The sequence below is a fragment of the Rhipicephalus microplus genome, chromosome X (genome assembly GCF_043290135.1).
Source record: "Rhipicephalus microplus isolate Deutch F79 chromosome X, USDA_Rmic, whole genome shotgun sequence".
Taxonomy (NCBI): Eukaryota; Metazoa; Arthropoda; class Arachnida; order Ixodida; family Ixodidae; genus Rhipicephalus; species Rhipicephalus microplus.
The window spans coordinates 403846258-403868094 of NC_134710.1; the positions used below are offsets into that span (position 1 = coordinate 403846258).

Consider the following 21837-nt stretch of genomic DNA (forward strand, 5'->3'; position numbering starts at 1 on the left):
GAATTCCATTTGTTCACTAATGTTGAGTCATACAACGTTATATTATGTTGTCGCTGTATGTCACGTCAGCTTGAGGGCTTCTGCTTCCATCACCGCATACGCTTGACGGGATGCTCTACAGTGAGCATGAATTCAACGTAGCTGCATGATTATTAACCCAGCATAGTACTAACAATGATTTAGGATCATCGGCGCTCACTCGCACAGAAAGCCGGTTTCTTGCCTAGATGAACGTACCTTGCAGCGAAAGAGAGAGAAAGAGAGACAACTTTATTTAAAAAAAACGTCCGACGATTGATTCAGGGATCTGGGCAGATATCCCCACGCCTAGGTGTCGGCCACGAGCCCTTGAGCTCTGGCGGCGGCCTCGGCCCACTGGACGGCCCGCAGTTGGCCTTCGAGGGCATGGCTGAGCAGAGCGCTCTCCCAGCGCGTTCGGTTCGAGGCTGCGTCCCCGTCTGGAGCCCCATCTCTGCCACACTCTTATAGCATGTGTTCCTGGGTCGCCCTGGCCTCGCAAAACATGCAGCGTGACGCATAAAACTCTGGGTAACAAAGATTCAAGATCACCGGGTTGGGAAACGTCCTGGTCTGCAGCTGTCGACATGTGACCGCCTGCCCTTTGTTCAGTTTTTTGTGTGATGGCGGAAGTTTTCATCTGGCCAGTCTGTAATGCTGGGTACTATCCTTAAAACTGGTGAGGCGATCCTCTAACTCCCATTCCTCACCCGATGTCGTGGCCGAGACGGCGGTGGTGATGATGGCAGCTCGGTCCCTAAGCCCTCGAGCCACCCCGTGCGCCGCCTCGTTGCCGGTGAGCGAGGAAGTGTGGGCAGTTGCCTATAATACGTAAACATCCGTATTTTCAAATTCGTAACTCCTCGGGAGAGACGCGGCAGTTGGCGAAGTTGCAGACTGCCGTCTGAGAGTCGCTGATAACCACTTCGGCCATGGTGGTGGCCACTGCGAGCGCGATATCTACTTCCTCTGAAGTCTCCAGGTGCTCTGCTGCTGTCTCCACGAGCTCCACGTACCATGACGCTAGTCTTGCAAACGTTCTGGTGATCTATTACAGCGGCCTCGAAGCCGTGCCTGTGCGCATACTTGGCCGCGTGCTCGAAAACTGCATCTTTACATTTTCCATACTTTTTCTCTATGTCCTGTGCTCTCTTTTCCCGTCTACCCCTGTGGTATGTGGGGTGCATGTTCTTCGGCAAAGAAAGGATGACCAGCCTATCCCTTACGTTGAACGATACGTCGAGTTGGATACCGTGCTCAGCGTGATATTTAATTCCTAAACTCTCCCGTATGTGCCTGCCCGTTGTACTTTTACTATGGCACTCGTACTGCTCTATGGCCCGTGCCTCTATCAATTCCTCTAGTGTGTTGTGGAGACCCAGTACATACACACCACCTCTTCTTGTCCCCATCATCACCCTTCATTCTTCTTTCTTTCCCCTTTCCTTTATCCCCTGTGTAGAGTAGCACGCTAGAGCGAACTAGCTCAGGCCGACCTCTCTGCCTTCTAATAAATTCTCACTTACCCCCCAGATCGAGTAATTTACTCGTGCTCGTGTTCATCGGTAGCTCTATCACTCGTTTGTACGCTTTCCACATTAAGCCCTTCATCTTTGCCTTTTCCGCTACCTGCCACTTGAGGTAGGATGCTACGTGCGTTATTCAGCTCATTACGAAGGCTTGAACTAGCCTTATCATACCGACCTCTTTCATCCCACTGTGTCGGTTTCCTATGCGTTTTACTGGTGGGATGGTCTAAGCAACTGCGCCTTCTAGTCTCCTGATTTTCTGTCCAATGTGGCCGTTCTCCGAGATGCGTAAGCCGAGAACACGCATATTATATACCCTAGGCACGGGTCGCCCATCGAATGTCGCTAGCCGTATGTCTCTACCGGGATCATAATTTACCTCACCATTCGGCTTGCGGCCCTTCGCGTGGGTTTGTATAATAAAAGTTCCGATTTTCCCGCCGAGCAACTCAAGCCAGTGTTCTGTGTGTATTGCTCAACAGTCTCGATCGCACGTTACAATGTCTGTTCTAAGTGCCCGTGGCATAATCCACAACGAAATTTCGTTGGCGTAAAAGCTGTGAGGGAGACCTTTCTTGTATCTTGGCTGGCAACCCCTTGAGAGCTATGTTGAAAAGCATGGATGATATCTCCGATCCCTGCGGTGTATCGGCGCTACCCAATTCTATTTCCTCAGAACTAAGCTGCGCAAAAGTAAGCTTGGCTTTTCTATTCATAAGAAAATCTCATATGTAGTTGTACGTTCGTTCGCGGAGACCTAGTTTCTGCATTTTGGCCAGTACGGTTGTGTGTTACAGCATTAAAGGCCTTTTCGAGGTCCAGGCCAAGTTTGGTGGACCTCGTAGGGCTATTCATTATCTGATGTTTCATTCGTATCATCGCGTCCTGCGTGGAGAGGTTTCGCCTGAACCCCCACACTGTGTGGGAAAGCAGGCCGTGGTCCTCGAGGTAGTTTGTCTGCGTGGGGACAACCACGTGCTACACAGCCTTTCCCAAGCATGAAATCAGTGAGATCGGTCTGAGGTTCTCTAGCTGCAGTCGCTTACTCGGCTTCGGTATCAGCATGATGTGCGTAGTCTTCAATTGTTGGGTCACCTTTCTTTTTTTGCAGCACGCGTTGACAAACACCGTAAGTTTTTTTATCTATTTATCGTCGAGATTTCTGATTGTTTTGTTTATAATTCCATCAGGCCCGGACGCCAATGTGATGTAAAGCTTTTGTAATACTGCCCTAATCTCTGACTCACAGATCGGTCTGTCTAGGACTTTGCTGACTGCACCTCCGTAATCGGGATCCACTTACAACCGGGTTGAACTGATGTACCATTCCGTAATCTCCTGTATTATGTCCTGCTCGGAGCCTTCATAAGCATCTATTATTTTGTTGATGTTCTGTCTGTGAGTGGTTTTTGTCTCATCTTGATCTAGCAGGTACCTAAGTAAGTTTCATGCTTTTGCGAACCCTAGTTGGTTCTTCATGCTACTGCAACTATTCCCCACTGTTGCTTGCATGGCTGCTGCACGTGACCTTTATTGTCCCTATTTAGCTTTGCGATCATTTTCATACGTGGTCTGTTGTGCCTCTGCCTTTTCCATCTTGCTGCAAACTGCGTTTAGCCTTCCCACATATGTAAGAGTCTGCTGTCTAAACTTTCAAGTTCTGCCTCCAGCGGGACTAATTGCGTCGCCGCGGCAAAGTCCCGCTTCAGCGAGCTGGTCCATGCACCAATATTGGTAATTGATTCTTCTGATTTTCTACACTCTTTGATTCTTCTCAATTTGTCCCACTCGACCAATTTAAGCTGCTTGCCTCTAATCTTGCCCGGTCCTTCTCTGTCTTTAATCTCTATTACGAAATGATCACTACGCAGATATTGCTGCATGCTCACCTACTGTGGATCGACAATGCTTTTCGTAAAGGTCAAGTCAGGTGTGGTGTCTACACTAACTCTGTTACCTCTTCGCATTGGCAAGGAGGGGTCGGTAACGAGGGTCAGCCCCTCTTGCTGTGCGTCGAGCTACAGGTTTCTACCATTGACATTTTCGAATTTGTAACCCCATTTGTTCAGCGTTAAAGTGCCCGGCAAATAGGACCGCCTCTTTGTTCGTGATTGCGGTCGTTTTTCGAATCAGCATGCCGAATTTTCGTTTGCGCCGCGGACTGCTGTAAACATTCAGGACTAAAAGGCTCCGAGCTACGTTCCGACTCCGTCTAATTTCTATTAGTGTGTTTGAATTTGTTAATTTTGTATTGTACTGGACGGCCGTATCATTTAATCTGACCAGCGTGGTAACGGCCGATCTCTCTCCCGGGGTGCCACTGTAAGGCCTGTAGCCAGTTGACAATTTCGCATTACCATTAGTTTATTGTAATAACACAATATCCGGATTTTCTTTGTTGATCGCGCATTGCTGTAAATGATATCGTTTCCAAGTGTAACCCCTGCAATTCCATTACCAGATTGAATACGTGTTGTAAGTAGCTATAGTAGCTATAGGGGTATTACGGCTTTCCAGTGATCTCACTCGTCTCTGTTACCGCAGGCCTGCTGTACAGTTTTCTAGTCGTTTTAATAGGCCAACCACTGCTTCCTTACGAACCTCTGATTGCCACCGATAATTTCGCTTCAAGCTCACCCTACGCGTGTTAGCATGGTGCCTAACTGTTAGTTTATCTGCTGTTGCATTTTGGTGATCGGCTGTTGCATCAATTTAGTAATCTGAATGAACGTGTCCTCCATTTTTTTTATAAGAGCTTTCTTATCTTGCTTCATAAGGAGCTCTACCTCTTCTTGTAGCAGTTTTGTGTGACTCTCTTGCTTGTGCGTTCTTCTTTTACATCTGCAATCTGAAGCGACGTCTATAGCCCTTTGTTTTGTGGGCACAGTCAAATCTTCACCACTATCAACTGTTTCCTCCGGAACCTCGGCTAGTTGTTCAACGTCTTTACTTTCCTTGCCTGCGTTTCTCATTCTAGAGTTTTCTTCCTTAAGAATGCTAATCTCTTCTAGAAGTGTAGCGTTGTCCTTAGTAGGCTGCATAAGCATCTTCTTAACCTGTGCCAACTCTTTCTTAGTCTCGGCATTAGCATTGAAGGGAGCAGCCTCGATCATCGCGTGTCTGCCGGAGACGGCATCTTCCCAGCTAACCTGGAACGGTCAGGGGTGTCCCCTACCGATTTCTCCTGTCTTTTTCTGCGCCGGTGTTGTTTTAGACCTGCGGGTGGACATGATCCGGGCTCTAGAACTGGCCCTCGGCTGATCTCTGTCTCTCGTCTTGCGGCTTCCCGATCGGGAGTGGGTGCAGGAGCGGAAACGTGAGCCTGCCCGATTCTTGCGTCTGTCGTCCAACGCAGCGGTGTCGTGGACGCGCTCTTCGTTCTCCATGCGTCCGCTTTCACTTGAGACATTTTCTTGTAGCTTTCTTTAGCACTGCCACTTCTTGACTAAGTGCAGGGTTGTATAGCTGGCCTTGCATTTCCTGTCACCAGTCGGATGGTCCCTGCCGACGATAAGGCACTTAGGCTCGCACCGATGATCGACAGTGGGCTCAGTGGTGCCACATCCATGAAAACTTTTTGCTTGTGACTGTGGGCAAACGTCCGATCAGTGGCCTTGTCCTTCACACGCGTAACACGTTTCATAATAGCTTCTTGTACAGAACGCAGTCGTACTCACAACTCCTGTAGTACACGTAACGTGGTTCATACATGCCGTTGAATACAATGATCACGTGATTGGTGTGACCCATCCTTTTGGCATGTAATATGCCGGGGTTCCTCTCGTTCACTGGGGTTTTCTCGATATCTTAGGAAGTATCGAAGTCAAGTGTCTCTCGGATGATTCCCTTCGACGTTTCTTCCGGCGCCGTCATGTATGCGGTGACTTCGTAAAACGATTTCGTATGTTCTGTCTCTTATGCGGAAAGCCTTCATCGCAGTGTACTTTTCTACTCTTGCCCGCACAGGTGCACTCACTACAACGATATTCTGCCACTCGTTGATGCGAATCCAGTCCTTTACTACTTCTTCGGGCGTCAGCCCAGTTGCTCTCAGCGTGCACTCGCCTATCCGGTCAACGCTGTATCCAGCTGTGTTGAAGCCATCTTTTGGTTGGATAATCACCTTGATGTCTTCTTTTGGAAGGTGAGGCTTCTTGGGGGCCGCGTTCATCTTCTGTATGTTCCTAGACGTTCGTCTCTAACGATCCTCCACGTCTGTTGACACAGCATCCCTTTTCCTGCCTGCGGTAATGTCCGCCTTCTGTCTGCACAAACACTATACCACGTTGTTTAGGGGTTCGTTACATTCAGTAGAAAATCAATTACCTGTTTCGTCACGTGACGCATTTGTTCTTTTAAATGATTAAAATCGAGTATTCTCTTATTCTTTGTGAAATAAACTGAGTAAATATTTGGCAAAGCACCGAAATGTAGCAGATGGGTCTATACGTGCTGAACGTTTTATGTATATTTTGTTGCGTAAGAATAATGCTGCTGTATTTCTGGCTCACTCGAGGTCACAAAGCATTGTGTGTAAAGGGTCGCAAGTTTTCTCAATGTAGGGCCGCCTGCACCATAAGTCGGTGAACTCACTCATGAGTGGACTCGCTTGGACTCACTCAGACTCAAATCAAGCCATGAGCCTGAGACTAAGTGAGTCGGGCAGCAATGCTACAGCGTGTTTTAGTCCAACATAGTTTAAAGTGCAAGATATATTTTGTGAGTGAGTCTAGAAGAGTTCCACGTTTTTTGCTGACGTATGAGCCTGTAATTCCTGTCTCCTTAATTTCAGCATTAATAGCAGCCCTACATGTACCCACATTCATACTCACGTCTACTCGCACATAATTCAAAGCACTGTCGTTCATCCACCATTTCAACATTTATTGACCAGAGGCCTAAATTACGGAGGCGGAAGCCTTGACCTCGCCCACTAAATCTTCCAGAGAAGTTATTGATAAATAAATCTCATGTTGTGAACCTTTTCAAGAAAAATGTCCTCAATCGTTTGCAACCACTCATAAAGTGTATTCCAAGGTACTAGTATATCAAAAAGCGCCAATAAAAGCACTGATGTGGTGACATATCCGGTTAAAGAGCATTGACAACAACGTCTAACAAACTAATTTTAGGCTACCGGACTCATGAGCCGACTCACTCACACTCATTCAGACTGAGATCGAGTCGTGAGTCTGAGTTTGAGTGAGTTCGGGTGAGTATTATTTCGGCGAGTTCGAGTCCAAATAAGTCCGCTTGAAGAAAATTTTTAAAAGTGTGAATAAGAATGAGCTTTAAGCGAAAAATATATTCCATGGGTAGGTTTGAGTGAGCTCCACAATTTTTGCCGACCTATGGCCTCCAATTAAAGACAAATAAACTGTTATGCCACTTTTTCTAGCAGCCTTTTCTCTGGGCATATGCCACATGGGCCTTTTAACCTCGTCGACATCTAGGCATGGAACGACAATATTCTGTTCTACTCTGAATGCAGGAGAAGTCCGATGACTTCTCAGCCAACTGTACAGTTCCCAGCTGAAGTTTCCTGCTGGCTCCCTATACTTAACCACATTGACCTGCTAATCTTTTACTGTGTGCATTTAGTTCTTTCCTATGCAGAATCGTTCAGCTGGTTTCATGGTGCCGCCTTTTTTTCATTGCCACCTCTGTCTCTTGGACGCCGTCATTCCGCATGCTACTTAGTTTCTTCTTGTTGATCAGGTTTCATAGCTCAGATGTTCATTTTGCTTCATGATGTAGTTACTGTCGTATTGCTTGCTTCTTGAAGTAAGCTAGGAAATTGGGCTACTTGGAACAAACTTAAGGCGGTGACACAGAAAAGTACGTGAGATACAAAAGTGCACGATCCCACATGCTTCTTGAATTGGTGTCGAAATCGATGTACTTACGGGTCAGTTCTCTTATTTTATGGCACTAGTTTCTTTTTGTTTTAAAGGAAAGTATTTACTCTTAAGGTGAGTCTAAATTCATGCGATTTTATGCTGAGTATACGTCCTGATAAGCCTCTTTTTATTACCTAAATACTATCATAATTTCTTCAAGTTCGAGGCTTCCTATTCCTCACTAACCTGTGATCACTGCACTTTATTTTACCCACTAGGTTTACATGTATGGATTTCCATACACTATAGGATCCAAATTTTTATTTTTTTGTTTTGTGTTTTTCTGTTTACGCTTTTTATGTACGTCTTTTGAAGAAGTTCTTCTTTACACGGAGCTGATTTTTTTTCTTGTGAATCCCACAGCATCTCTCTTCGGTTATGCTTGGAGATTACGCCATAATTACCGACTGCTTGTTCTCTTACCTGTTTTCTTTCTACTTTCACAATGAAGTCTCGAATTAGCATGCTGTATCGGTTTAACGTGTTTTTCTTTGCTATTACTCTTTCCGACCCTTTTCCCCACCCCCGTACAGGGTAGCAAACCAGTTCTTCTAGGTCAACTTCCCTGTCTCTTCCTTTTATTTATTTCTCTCGCTCTCTTTGCTAATACGTCCTCATACTTAGGATGCTAGACTTTATAAATAGAGTCGTACCTAACTATAACGAACAGGTTAAGTGAGCGCAGTGGTCACCACAGCGTAGCAAGTGTAATACCAATGAAGGCAATATTGTTATCAATTTTTTCATAACCCCCAATGCTTTTCGCTCAGTGAGGCTTCCAGTGCCTTCGACATAAACGTGAAACAAAATACGTGAACTCATTTGGTGTTTCTTGCCTCTTATTTTCCTTATTCGCAGAGACCACTGGAGAAGCCCGATGGCCTGGACGTCTCGGACCAGAGCAAGGAACACCCGCAACACCTGTGCGAGAAGTGCAAGTCACTCGGCTACTATTGCAGGCGCGTCCTGTAGTTGCCCTAAAGAGGACGTCGGTCAGTCGACGTCTTCCCGGAGCGCCTCTGCCATATGCGGCGATAGCACCACCTATAGAAAACGTCTGTTATTTCTTGCGAACGACATTCACTCAGAACAATATGCCAATATATAATGCGTGGGCGTGCGGCCATGAACATAACGCGTGGGCGTGCGGCACAGAGGAGCCGATTAGTGCATTTTGTTTCTTCTTTTAGGCTGCATAGCTGCCTTTGTGTCCAAGAAGGGAGATGACCGAATATGTTTTGATCCTCGAAGCAGTCATCAGCGGGTACTGCCACTTTTCTTATAATAATCAATGCTACACAGTGTAACCTCACACCACTTTTTCTATCTCCTTTTCTTGTTCTTCATTAAATGAGTGTACCGTGCACCTCATGCTTCATGTTTATTAGCGCTTCGATGAAAACCACCAGAAATCTGACCTTATTGGCCAACTGAGATGTGAATACACACTCTCGGTCTAAGCGGCACTCTACCCGCTCTCTCCTTTTTTTTTTTTTTGCTTGACCTCTTTGCGCTTTCGACTCTTTGCTTTACCTTTTCCCCGTCTATCGCTTTTAATAAGAGGTACACACAACCTTTCCAATGCCTTTACTCAGCGACATACACAAACGTATACAGCAGTTGAAATAATTTAAACGAGGTTTGTTGCACTTGGCGCAGGAAAGCTAATACTATTGAATGAAAGGAGTTCTTAGAAAAAGTGTGGAAAATCGGTAAGTTTAAAAAGGACTAGAAGCAGTATATCGGAAAGAATGGCGACTCAGTTCACAAACACACGCATATATATATATATATATATATATATATATATATATATATATATATATATATATATATATATATATATATATATATATATATATATATATATATATATTTATATATGTATATATATATATATATATAAGGAAAGAAGTGTTTACCTAAAGGCTCTTTTTTCCGTGTTTTTACACAATAATAATGAGATCTAACAGACAATAATGCCAAGGAAAGTATAGGGGAAGATATTAGACCAAATTGTAGTGTAATGTAATGTAATTGTAACGCGTCCTTCGAAGGTCGCAGGTTCGGATCCATCTCACGGCAAGTTATCTTTTCACTAACTTTTCTTCGTATTTACATTACAATTTGGTCTAGTATCTTCCCCTATACTTTTCTTGGCATTGTTGTCTGTTAGATCTCATCAACATATATATATATATATATATATATATATATATATATATATATATATTTATATGACAAAGAGACAGAACCCGTTTCTGGGCAGGCTGTTCTATTGTCTGTTTCGTCATCTTCTCTCTTCCTCCGAGCTGTGGCTGCGATCCCATGGTGCACTCTTCACTACACGGGTGACCACGGTAAAACAGGTAGATCACGGGTGACGAACCTGTTTCGAAGCTTCTGGACAAGTACCAGTCTGCGTTTGACGCAGCCATCTAAGCACACGTTAGTCCAGTGGTAGAACTTGAAGTCTTGGAAGGAGTGAAGCCAAGGTTTTTATAAGCATGGCCAGTTTGCATTGCATTGAGATTGGCTGTAGAACCGTAACTGCATATACTACAACATGAAGGCGTGATCGAGCCTGGGAAGCATTGGTATTCCTCAACGCCTTTCGTACTCATTCTTACGATGAACAGCTCGTGAATACGCGACGGTTGCCATTGCACAGTGAAGGAGGTATCGAAGAAAGCAGACTGCGCATTTCCGATTACTGGTGAAGTCATCAGATTTAGTCCTCAGAGGAGAGGCAAGGTCTTCAGCATCTTAAATATGGCACAGATTATTATCAACTTGACGTAACGCCACAGACAACAGTGGCATTAACCTTCAGCTTGTTGAGAGAGCTTCACAAGGTCACATGGTCGCCTTTCGTAATCTGCGGCTTCAGCCATCTTTAAGTGCTTCATGGAGGCTATGCCATCTGGCCTACCTTGATGACGTGACCATCCGTAGAAAAGACGCCAAGGAACACAATGAGAGACTGGACAAAGTCCCGAACAGGCTGCGCAAATGCAATTTTCGTCTCAACAGATATAGGTGCTGTTTAGCAGTGCGAGAAGTTTCTTTTGCCACAGGCGTCTACAGCAGTGAAGGGAAAGTTCGACCTGTAACAGAGGCTCCAGCTGCAAACTGAAAGCGCTTCAGTCTTTTTTTTTTTTTGGAGTGCTGGCTTTCTACGACAAATTTTTGAAAAACGAGGTAACAGTTGACAGCTATTTCTAGCAGCACATTGAGAAAGATGCCACGCATAGTAGAAGAACAAGTATCAGGAATAAGAAAATCAAGATACAGGGCAGGAAAGTTAACCAGACAATTACCTGGTTCGTTACCCGGGAAAGTGCCTGGTTAACTTCCCTGCCTTGTCTCTTATTGTTCGTCTTTGTGCTTGGTCTCCCATCTCCGCGTGGCATCTTTATATCGATAAACGGCAGCGGACCATTCTGGCAGATTTGATGCCTTGAGGTGGCATGCAAAATATAATTGCTCAGCTGCCATCTCGTGATGAGATTGCGTACAAAGTGACGCAAAACAGCCAAAAAGTGGGTGTTCGAAATTTGCCACAATAGAAACAGGTGTCGCAGACCAACGCTGCCGCGTTTAAATGCACATAAATGCACATATATGGGTATACGGTGGGGTAAAATGAGAAACGAGGCAAAACGCAACAGTTTGATTTTGCTGGCCTCTGTAAATAATACAAAAAGCTCTTTTCATTGTCTCTCTTTTTCATTATTTGAAGCTAGTGATTGTCTAGCTTTTAATTTGTAAAAGTGTATGATTTCTCTCGGCGTTGGAGCCGGAAAAAGTAAGCAGTCAGTGTGGGTGTGTGTAAGCCACTATTGTATTTCAGTGGTAGAGCATCGGATGCGTTATTCGAAGGTTGTAGGTTCGAGTCCTGCCGGTGGCAAGTTATTTTTTCGCTGACTTTACTTTTTTGCACATTTATATTACAATTATTTCTAATAACACCCCCTGTACTTTCGCTCAACGTCACTAGAATAAACTCAATTTGAAAGGTCCGCCGGAGAGGCATGCAGGTCGCGTGGCGGTCACAAGTAGCGCTGCAGTACGACTTTACACTAAGGTCCCTAGATTAACTAAGTTTCCAAGGCAGCATCACTCATGGTTCTCGATGCCTCCCTCCTCACTCTCTCACTTGTCACTCTTTTTCTGTGCCATCCGGGTCTGTAATTGGCCCATTCCTTGCACGTGATCTTGCTAGTGACTGGTGGTGTTATTTATTATTATGCAAAAGCTTCAGAACTAGTACGCATGCGCATATGGCTCCAGTCAGATTCTTGATTGATAGATATCTGGGGTTACGTCTCAAAACCACCATATGGTTATGAGAGACGCCGTAGTGGAGGGCTCCGAAAATTTCGACCACCTGGGGTTCTTTAACATGCACCCAAATCTGAGCACATGGGCCTACAACATTTCCGCCTCCATCGGATATGCAGCCGCTGCAGCCAGGATTTGATCCTGCGATCTGCGGGTCAGCAGCCGAGTATCTTAGCCACTAGACCACAGCGGCGGGGTTCCAGTCAGATTCTCGTCGTTACAAAAGACGAAATGATAGCCAGGACATAAACTGAAGAGGAAGAGCGTTTCAGTGCACGCCCATTCGGCCAAGATTGTTTCGCGGTGCTCGTTCAATACAATATTCGAACTTTTCAACAATGCTGGGTTGCCGTAAAAGAACAGAAAACGGTTTCGCTCTCTTCGACTTACGCTGTGCTGTTCGAAACAAAGCACGCCATGAAGTGTAGCTATACATTTCACGCGAACGCTTTCGTGCAACTCCGTAGACGAACGTAAACGCGGATCTGCGAAGCGAGTTTATTTGTCGGTTTTCATTGAAACGCCAGGAGCGTGTCTACTGCACGACTAGTACATGCCAGTTGTTACAAACATTTGTTCGTATGCACGTACACAGAACAGCTGGAGCGTGCAATCAACACACCTACAGGAACATTTCAGCCTAAACAGTTGACCAGAACGCGGCATGAAGTAGCCGAAACGCGCTGCTTTGGGATACATAACCAGTATAACTCCCACTTTTCGGGAAAATCCACGCAGCGCTCTAAAATCACCTGGCATCACAATTGTCAAAACGGGCACATTTAAAAAAAACTGTCATCGCAGTGCTGCTAGTCAAGTGTTCGTACCAGTCTGGCCGAGTTTTTTTTTTTCTTGCGCGTGCACAAGCCAGCTCTTATCACTCGCCACAACGTCGCGCCTGTGGTCACTGACAGGATCCAGTAAGAAGCGCCTTCACCGAGTCACAGCACGAACAAAACACATTTGTGGAAGTTGACTTATAATTATAACTGCACGAACTACAATGTGCGACGCGAGACGTCGTGGCTGGTGGTGTAAAATATAGAACTGCACAACGTTGCCAGTTGAGTAACGCACATTCCACTTGCTCTTGTGTTGTATTGTTTATGTTCATAAAGATAACCGTTTATTCTACGGGTCATTTTTATTTTGTTTCATTTACATCTATTCACCGTAGCAACTGAACCCAAAACATTCGCTTTTTGATGAAAGCTTTGAATTTTCTAGGGGGCGCTCCAGGAAGATAGGCGAGAAGAAAAGGAAAAGGTGTTGCTACGTTGGAAACTTATTTCATCTAGGGACCTTATTTCACACCAGCGGCTCGGGGCATGCATGTTATGATTGGTGGCCGAGAAGATGCAAGCGGCTATCGCGAACGATGCACTGTATTCCCACGTCACCACGTCACTTTTTGGACTGTTTTATTGTGATAGCAATTATATGGACACTCTCGGCTACATTTTGCCGCAGGTGTCGGTGTCGGCATCCATATCATGCACCATATATGTGCACGTATTTATATATATGAAAACGCAAGAAAGAAAAAATCTAGAAAAAAGCACCCCGACATGCGCAATCGAACGTGGGTCTTCGACCCACGTTCGAACGTGGGCGCAATCGACGCGTTAACCACTGAGCCACCCCGGAGAGCGCTCTGTACCACTCAAACGGCAACCTATTTATATCTACCACTTACCGCTGCTGTGTTTTTAGCATTAACAGAAAGATGACGCAATGAGCGCACGTCGCCACATCGGGCAGCGGTGCCCGCTCTGATCTACGCGTACTTTTCCCGGCTTAGAGAAGGGGAGCTATGCTCCTTCGCGCGTCCTTATCTCGCGGTGGCGTCGAGGGGAGGATCATACGCCTGGGCTGGCCTCGGGCTTTATGTGGAACGATTCTGCTGTAGTTACCGGGCGCACAAAGGTTGCTGCAGTCATTGCAGTCTCCATTGGCGAAAAGCGCACGCTTTTCAGACTCAGCGAAGTAACAAATGAGACGCTTGTTCGCGTGCATTCGTACCTTTGAGTACGTTTCGTGCGTAATTTGTGTGCGAGAAACGTGGGGCAAGTTGATTGATTTGTGGGGTTTAACGTCCCAAAACCACCATATGATTATGAGAGACGCCGTAATGGAGGGCTCCGGAAATTTCGACCACCTGGGGTTCTTTAACGTGCGCCCAAATCTGAGCACACGGGCCTACAACATTTCCGCCTCCATCGGAAATGCAGCCGCCGCAGCCGGGAATCGAACCCGCGACCTGCGGGTCAGCATCCGAGTACCTTAGCCACTAGACCACCGCGGCGGGGCAACGTGGGGCAAGTTTCGATCGGCTTTCCATTCTGCGTGTGATCTTTCAAATTGTTGCTGTCGCGTTCATTGCTTTGCCTTTTCGGCAAAGCTGTGACTTTTTTTTTGTACTGTGTAGTTTCCTGTATAAAAACCCCTTTGTCATGTACGAGTCATAGCGAGGAGGAGCAGATTTATCTACATTGAGGTACGCGGACTAGCTTTGCGCAGGCTACAACAGCGGCGACCGCAATGATGACTCCACTTCACGCATCTTGTTCATTCGTTTTGTTTGTTTACTCACTAATTTATTTTCTGTGTAAACATGGTTACACAGTGGCGTGGACCGTAATAAAACATCAGGCCTGCGCAGAAGGCGCAGCACAGTCAAAGTGAAAGCTAGAAGAGCGGCCTTTCAGAGCTCCTTCTAAACAAGTATTGGGCAACTGCTGCAAGCACACTTGCTGGGTACCCACTACGGCATTAATAATATTGATTTCTGAGTAGTATAGAACGGCATTCGCTATGCTTTTTTCGTTATTCTTCTGAGGCGCGTGGTATTCGCTAAACAGTTCAAAAAAATTTTGTGCCAATCGTTCATGTGGTGGATGGCGATGATGAGGAACTATGCCTGAAGTGGGTATGCGTCACAGTTATTAGGTGATCAAGAAGAAGCTCTTATACTGGGCTGTTTTAGACTTTATCAAAAGCACTGGACTAGATTCTAGACTGTAGGGTGCTATGCTAAGTGGCTACTGTGCACACGCAGCACTTCTTCTTGTCCTGATCATCATCCTTCATTCCTTTTTCCTTCCTTTTTTCTTTATCCCCTGTGTAGAGTAGCAGGCTCGAGCAAACTAGCTCCGACCGACCTCTCTGCCTTCTAATAAATTCTCACTAACACACACCCCCTCGTTACACTATTAGCATTGTGTGAAGCCTGGCTGTTCTTTTGTTGTTCTAAAATGCTTTATTACTCCTATTAACGCGATTACTTTCCCGAGATGAAGCCTGCCTAAGGCAACTTTGCGAACAATTAGAGCCAAGCAGCAGCGTGGCTCAGCAAGACTTTTCACCCCGTTCCGGAGTGGCTTCCCGTTCTTGACGCTTGTGTGTGTTTGCCAGACATCTGATGAAGTATGTTCTGTGTACTTTACTGGTGATAAGGTCATTCATTAAAGAAAAAAAAGCAGCAGCGTGGCTCAGTGGAGGAATACTGGACTGGCATGCAGTGGACCCGAGTTCGAGTCACACTGTGTCCTTGCTACTAGGGTTTTTTTTATTTCGTGTGACAGTGGTTACGGACACCGGCGGCAGCGGCAGCGACGGTGGCGGATCAATATGGTGGCGCGCGTCGCCCAAGTTTTTTATCTCGTAACAACTTTCGCTGTAAAAGCTGCTATAAGCAGCTTGAGAACCTTATATATGTAGCCTCCGATCGCTTTCACTCAGCGGTGACGGGCTAACATACGAATGATCGTAAGAAAACTCGCTGTCTGGCCTAGCACGTTACCTGAGAGAATCCAGATTGTAGTGAAAAAAAATTGTAATTCCAAGATTATTATTATTATTATTATTATTATTAGTATTATTATTATTACTATTGTTGTTGTTGTTTTCTGCGGTAGCAATTGGCGAATATGGCAAAGGCGACGCAGCTGCGGAATATATATACTGTGTGACAACAATTAAACAACAGTTACAAACACAACGGTTACAAAACATGAAGGACGCCTGGGCTCCGCCTTCAAGAGTACACCACAATAACTAACCGGGGTCCTGTGCGAATCACCTTCTGAATTACTATCCTGGCTTCGGTCTCTGTGTATGCCTCGGTCGTGACGGAACGAATGACTGTGCGTGCAACAGTGGCCGTTTCAAACTATCGTTAAATGTCTACTGCAAGTACAGTTGCAAAGTTCCGACTGCGCCAAAATTGCTTCTTTTGTGAATTAGCAAAGGGGTCTTTATGCGTGCGTGAAGCAACACCCAAACATAAGTTCTGAGCGCCCTGTACTGGCTGGGCCTTTATAACGCCCAGTCGTTGCGCATTTCACATGTTTAGATGACTGGAGCAATTCTGCGCTTCCACCACTTAATATTGAGTGGATTGAAGAAATTCCTACTACTACATGAGCAAAATAAGGGTAAACATAAGGCTTTGCGTTTTGGGCTGAACACAATATTAAAGAGAACTTCTACATGAGTTTGTATTATTTTTTTTCCAAATCAGTTTAAATCATTGGCGTGCCTCACGAGGTATAACATGATTGCCACGCAGAGAGCCTGGCTTCTATTCTCATTCGAATTGAATTTTTTTGTTATTTATTTTATTCGAAAGTTTCTTGATTGCTTTAAGTCACGGAGAAGATGACGTTTTCTCGCTCACAGCCAGAAACGCTGATAGCGACGCCGATGCCAAAATTTTTGTGAAACGACCTCGTTAAAGCTATCACGTTCACATATTATAAAGCGCATAAACATTGCAAATATAATCATAAATGAAGGGACCGTCGTTTACCCTACAACCTAATTTGAAAGCATAATAAATGCACACACTGAAAGGTAGTTCTAACCTCCAACAAAAATAACCCGGGAGAGTGACAAGATGAATGAAACAATTTGATACCATGTTACTATCGTGTAACTTTTAAATCAAGCTTAGTAAAGAGTTAATTGCATGCCATCCTTTAGTCTTGCTTAGGTGATAAACCAATTATCGTCGACCGTGACAAACCTCTGATAAAACCGCCGCAGTTCAAACAGTGGTACTACGCTTTGCGTCGCAAACATAAAAAGCTCACTGCCAGACACAAAGTTTATGACGTTCAACGTGAGAATGATGGCATCGTAATGCGCTACCATCATATTTTTCTGGACAAGAAGTTTTCATCTCACGCAGAAAGTGGGAGCTGGCACCCGGTACCCATCTGCGCTTGTTCCTAGCGATTCCGCCCCAGATATCAAAGCCGAAATGTTCAAAACCAAGGCGCACATTCCGTCCGTTTCCTCACTAAACGCATGGCACCCCTCGAATGCTCAGTGCCCAGTTTAGAGGAGCCGTCAGAAATAAAACAGCAAGGCTCAACGCACGCGACGAGCAACGCTATCGATACTTAGAGTTCGATCACAGTGACATTCAATCAATTGTAAACTGTCTCGCTGCCTTTAAAGCAGTGGATATTTTCACTTTAATATATATTTTCATTATTAACCAACTCAAACGTATGTAAGTGCTCATTTTTTTTTGCCAGTGACCAGGTTTTGTTACGTTTGCTTCATATTGCAGCAATAGATATCTTTCTCAATTGCAGTTTTCTGATTTCTGAACCACTAGCAGGTAACGGTGGCACATTTCGATGTCATGTCTTGGTGCAGCAAAGTGCGCTAGGAAGTAGCACGTCGTGAGTGTACTGCATCTGTGGGCACCTTCGTAAAAAAATGACGAAGTGACAACGTGCAAAGAGGGCCTCTATAGCATCTCTCACAAGTACTCCGGGTGCAGGCCTGCCTAAACAACATGAAATTGCACTCAATCAGAGGAGGTGTTTTCAAGAAGGCTGCTTAGATATGCCCTTAGGTGACGTTATTTCTACATTAAAAGCAATTGAGAAAAATGTCGAGAGGCTTTTACGAAGACCCTCTGGTTGATTACCTCTTTTTCGATTGTGCTTGAAACGTTGGAGTGGACTGCACCTTTTAGGTTATACCGGTCACAATGAGAACGTGATGATTGTTTTACATTGTGATGAGAATATCCCTTTTTTGTGTTTTTTTGCAAGAAAACCAATCGGGAGATTCCTGAAAATGTGAAAAATGCGAGAAATGAACTGTAATTTTTTTTTTTACTGTAACGTTTCGCACACTGCACTTGATTGGTAGCCGTGACGAAGACTTGTCTGATGAACAGCGTGAAGCATGGGTACTGTTTCCTCTAAAAAGTCTTTTTTAGTACCTAATAGAAAAAATGAAAAGTCTCTTTCTAGAGCACTTTTATATTCCAGTAAGTCAACTTGTTTGAGGCTTTTACAGACGTTTTGGGCCGTTTTTGTCAAGGCTAGATGACAGTGGTTAAAATGGTAGAGGCTGTCATAAAATTTTGACATTGAAAATGCTCGTTTACGTAGAATTTCCCGTTCTTGGAGGTTAAACGGCATGCAGACAGTGCAAATATAGGCAGGACATTGATTCTTAGCCTACTTGCAACGTTGCTTTCGCTGGCATTATTACCCGTTAGTTCTCATTATTACTGTACCTAACGAAAAAAACGGGCCCTATAAATTATGCTTTGCTTCATTAATAGCGAGTGTCTCGTTCTTGCAGACTTCATGCTTTAAGACGATGTGCGAAATATGAGTAATAAGCGCTGTATCGTAATAAGATTACGTACAACGTGACGCCAAATAGCCAAAAAAAGAGTATTCGACATTCGCTGAAATTCACACTCCCATGTTTACTGCACATATATGCTTCATAAAGTGGACGGGTAGATGACCACCACCAGTGGTAGAGCATCGGGCGCGTTATTCAAAGGTGGCAGGTTCGGATCCAGTTGGTGGGAAGTTATCTTTTCGCCCACTTTTACTTCTTTACGTTTACATTACAATTACTTCTAATACCATTCCCTATGCTTTTCATGGCAAAATATTATGTTAGTTTTTATAAATATTTGTCCTCGCCATTCCTGGGTAGAAAGAAATTGTCAATTTATTCTAGCGCATTGCCGCATACTGTGGCTCGTGGTATACGGGTATGTGCCTACTGTGTTTGGAGGATAGAGCTGGGCCACGTACGCGACGAGATTTGCACGTTACTCAGGTCACGACCAGGCAGTTATATTTGTCAAAACCTCTTAGTTTCCTATTGTAACTTTCATCTACCCCAAATTAAGAAGGCGATCATGACAGCACCCAGATGTTGGGGGATAGATAGATAGATAGATAGATAGATAGATAGATAGATAGATAGATAGATAGATAGATAGATAGATAGATAGATAGATAGATAGATAGATAGATAGATAGATAGATAGATAGACAGACAGACAGACAGACAGACAGACAGACAGATAGATAGATAGATAGATAGATAGATAGATAGATAGATAGATAGATAGATAGATAGATAGATAGATAGATAGATAGATAGATAGATAGATAGATGACATTTGCAAGCGCGCTAGAATTGTTTTTATTTTTAGTTTGTTTACATTATGGGCGGTAAGCGGCACTACTTGGTGAGAGTAAATAACTCTTTAAAAAAATTTCCTCACGTTCTTTTCTCCTTTTTCTTCCAATTTTGCCTTTATGGCCTCGTTCTCCGCTATCTTTACGTTGTTTGAAACTTCAGCAACGAGCGAAAATTCACACCCGTTAATCCTTACACGAAATACCACCGCAGGCATTACATTACCACAAGTGGCAGTATTCACCATGACTTCGCTTGGACGATTAAAAGACATGGACAACATATAGGGACACATTGTCAAGACAGGCGCAGTGGAGAGGTAATTTATTTGCTTCAGGGGGAATGGCTACCCTACAGCACGTGATCGACTATGAATGTAAAGATGAAGAAAGGGTAAAAAAAGAAAAATTAATGCTAGAAAAACAAACGCAGATATCAGTAGCAATATTATTTGTTTATGAACAGGTGCACAATAGAGATTCCAATTTTTTTACTGCTCTGTTACAAACCTACTTAACGTAATAAATATTCGCCTAAATAGCACATTTTTTAACGACAACTATAACATTAACAAGATAGCCTCTTTTTTATTCGCAAATCAATAAAATATGACATTAGATATCGCTGCTCTATGCTGTGAATCAGTACCAAAAGTCGCAAGGGGGTTATACCCCTGTCACGCGGCAAACATGATTCGCAGCGAATATAATTACATGCTCATGTCGTTTTTACTGCTGATATGCTGGCATAGTAAATGACATTTATGGCTTACAGCATTCACATAATGAATGCGTTTTTAGAACCCATGCCCAAGCGATACGTGTAGCCTTGACGACTGAGTCAGTAATAGTGCCGGTTAGTTAAAACAAAGTGTAATGAAAGCAGTGGTTTTCAATCATTGTGGCCAAAACTGTTAGTATTTTTATGAGTACTATGATAGCTGAGGCAATTTGTGTGAGTATATTTTTCTTCGGTCATCTTGACCTGGTGCCGGCACCTCCTGTCAGCCATATTCACGAACACTCTTCTGTTTTATTTTTTAATTGCGTCATGTTGTATAACAAAAGTTGTGTCGTGGGAGCTATAGGCCGAATTTCCGTCGCGTTACCTATCCGTCCACCATGAAGCAAACTTAGCCGTTTGATCAGCAGACCTATATAAGACAAAAAAAAAACGAACAGGACGGACGATAAGGACAGATTTCGCTTGCGAATACCAGTTAATATACCCGTGTAGACCAGGAACAGAGGACCACATAGCCATTCTATAAGAAGTTCACTGCGAGTGGCATTACATGTGAAGCATGACAAGGGTATGACACCAATCATCATCATCCTTATCATTGTCATTATGATCATCCTGACTACGCTCACTGCAGGGCAAAGGCTTCCCCAATGTTCCGCCATAAACCCAGTCATATGTGCTTTGTGCTGCCGCGTTATACCCGCAAACTTTCTTAATCTCATCTGCTCACCTAACTTCTTGTTTCCCCCTAATGCGTTTTCCTTCTCTTGGATTCCCCTTAGTTGGCATCAATGACCAGCGCTTATCCTGCCCACATGCTACGTGCCCGGCCCATGTGCATTTATTCCTAATTTCAATTATGACATTCGTAACCTCCGCTTGTTTTCTAGTACACTCTGCTCTATTCCTGTCTCTTAAGGTGACACATTTCATTTCGCTTGTCATCACTCGCTGCGTTGCCCTCAATATAAATTGAAACCTCTTTGTAAGCCTCAAGGTTGCTGCTCTGTATAGGTAAATACCGGCAAAACGCTTTACGGGTAAGTACCGTTGAGATGGTAAGAGGCGGTTGTCGCTGGAACATCCGCCACAGCACAGGAGGAGAAATTACGGGTGGTAGCCCTGTGATCCCGGCTTTCGAATAAATAGCGGCGTGTCGGAGATGCCTGAACGAGCGCGGCCTCGACTCGCGTCTCGTACATATTGATCCCCATTCGGGTGTGGCGGTTCCACGTGCGGTTTCCCTCCAGCACGGCACTATCCTCAAGCGTGGAAGCCGTGTCCATGCAGAATCATGATGGTGTTCTCTGTCCTGCTGTTTACGCGAGCAGGGAGCTCCTTCTACGGAATATGCCATACTTAACCGTATTGGGCGAGAAGACTTGCCCTCGTGTGGACTGTCCCAAAATTTCCCATTTGTCTTTTTCTCAGGAAATTTCCCCGGCAGAGTCATCACTAGCTACTGGTCTAAATCGACTTGGCCAAGCACACAAAGAGCAGAATGCTGCATTGGAGTCTGCCATCATGGAGTACCACTTCACTCTGGAGTTTATAAAATAAATCTGACTATACGAGTCGAGTGTATAGTCTTGCAACGTTACGTGTGCGTAATGTTTTTATTTATTAATAAGCACTCTGAGAACTGCATTTTGAACCCTCCGTGAACTGCGTGCGGAACAATGTGTCAATGCGTGCAAAAAAAAAACTGTTAACGTGCGAAAACTTCCCTCCTAGCTTGCGGGCTCTGAACTTTGCTAATCCAGCTGCTTAGAAAAATTTTTGAAATAAACCAACTTTCTGAAGTAGGGGGTAAAATGTCATGCGTC

The 21837-nt window shown here is 44.5% G+C and overlaps 2 protein-coding genes across 3 annotated transcripts in view; one reads left to right on the forward strand and one right to left on the reverse strand.

Moving 5' to 3' along the window:
• LOC119161865 (zinc finger CCHC domain-containing protein 24) overlaps positions 1-8813 on the forward strand; it is a 251549-nt gene extending 242736 nt beyond the window's left edge. For both annotated transcript variants that reach the window (XM_075880193.1, XM_075880194.1), the window contains exon 4: positions 8306-8813. In XM_075880193.1, coding sequence (XP_075736308.1) covers positions 8306-8419 — 114 coding nt within the window. In that variant the 3' untranslated portion in view covers positions 8420-8813. The remainder of the gene's footprint in view (positions 1-8305) is intronic.
• LOC119160952 (sodium-coupled monocarboxylate transporter 2-like) overlaps positions 1-21837 on the reverse strand; it is a 171372-nt gene that overhangs the window by 111177 nt on the left and 38358 nt on the right. The gene's annotated exons all lie outside the window — the stretch shown is intronic.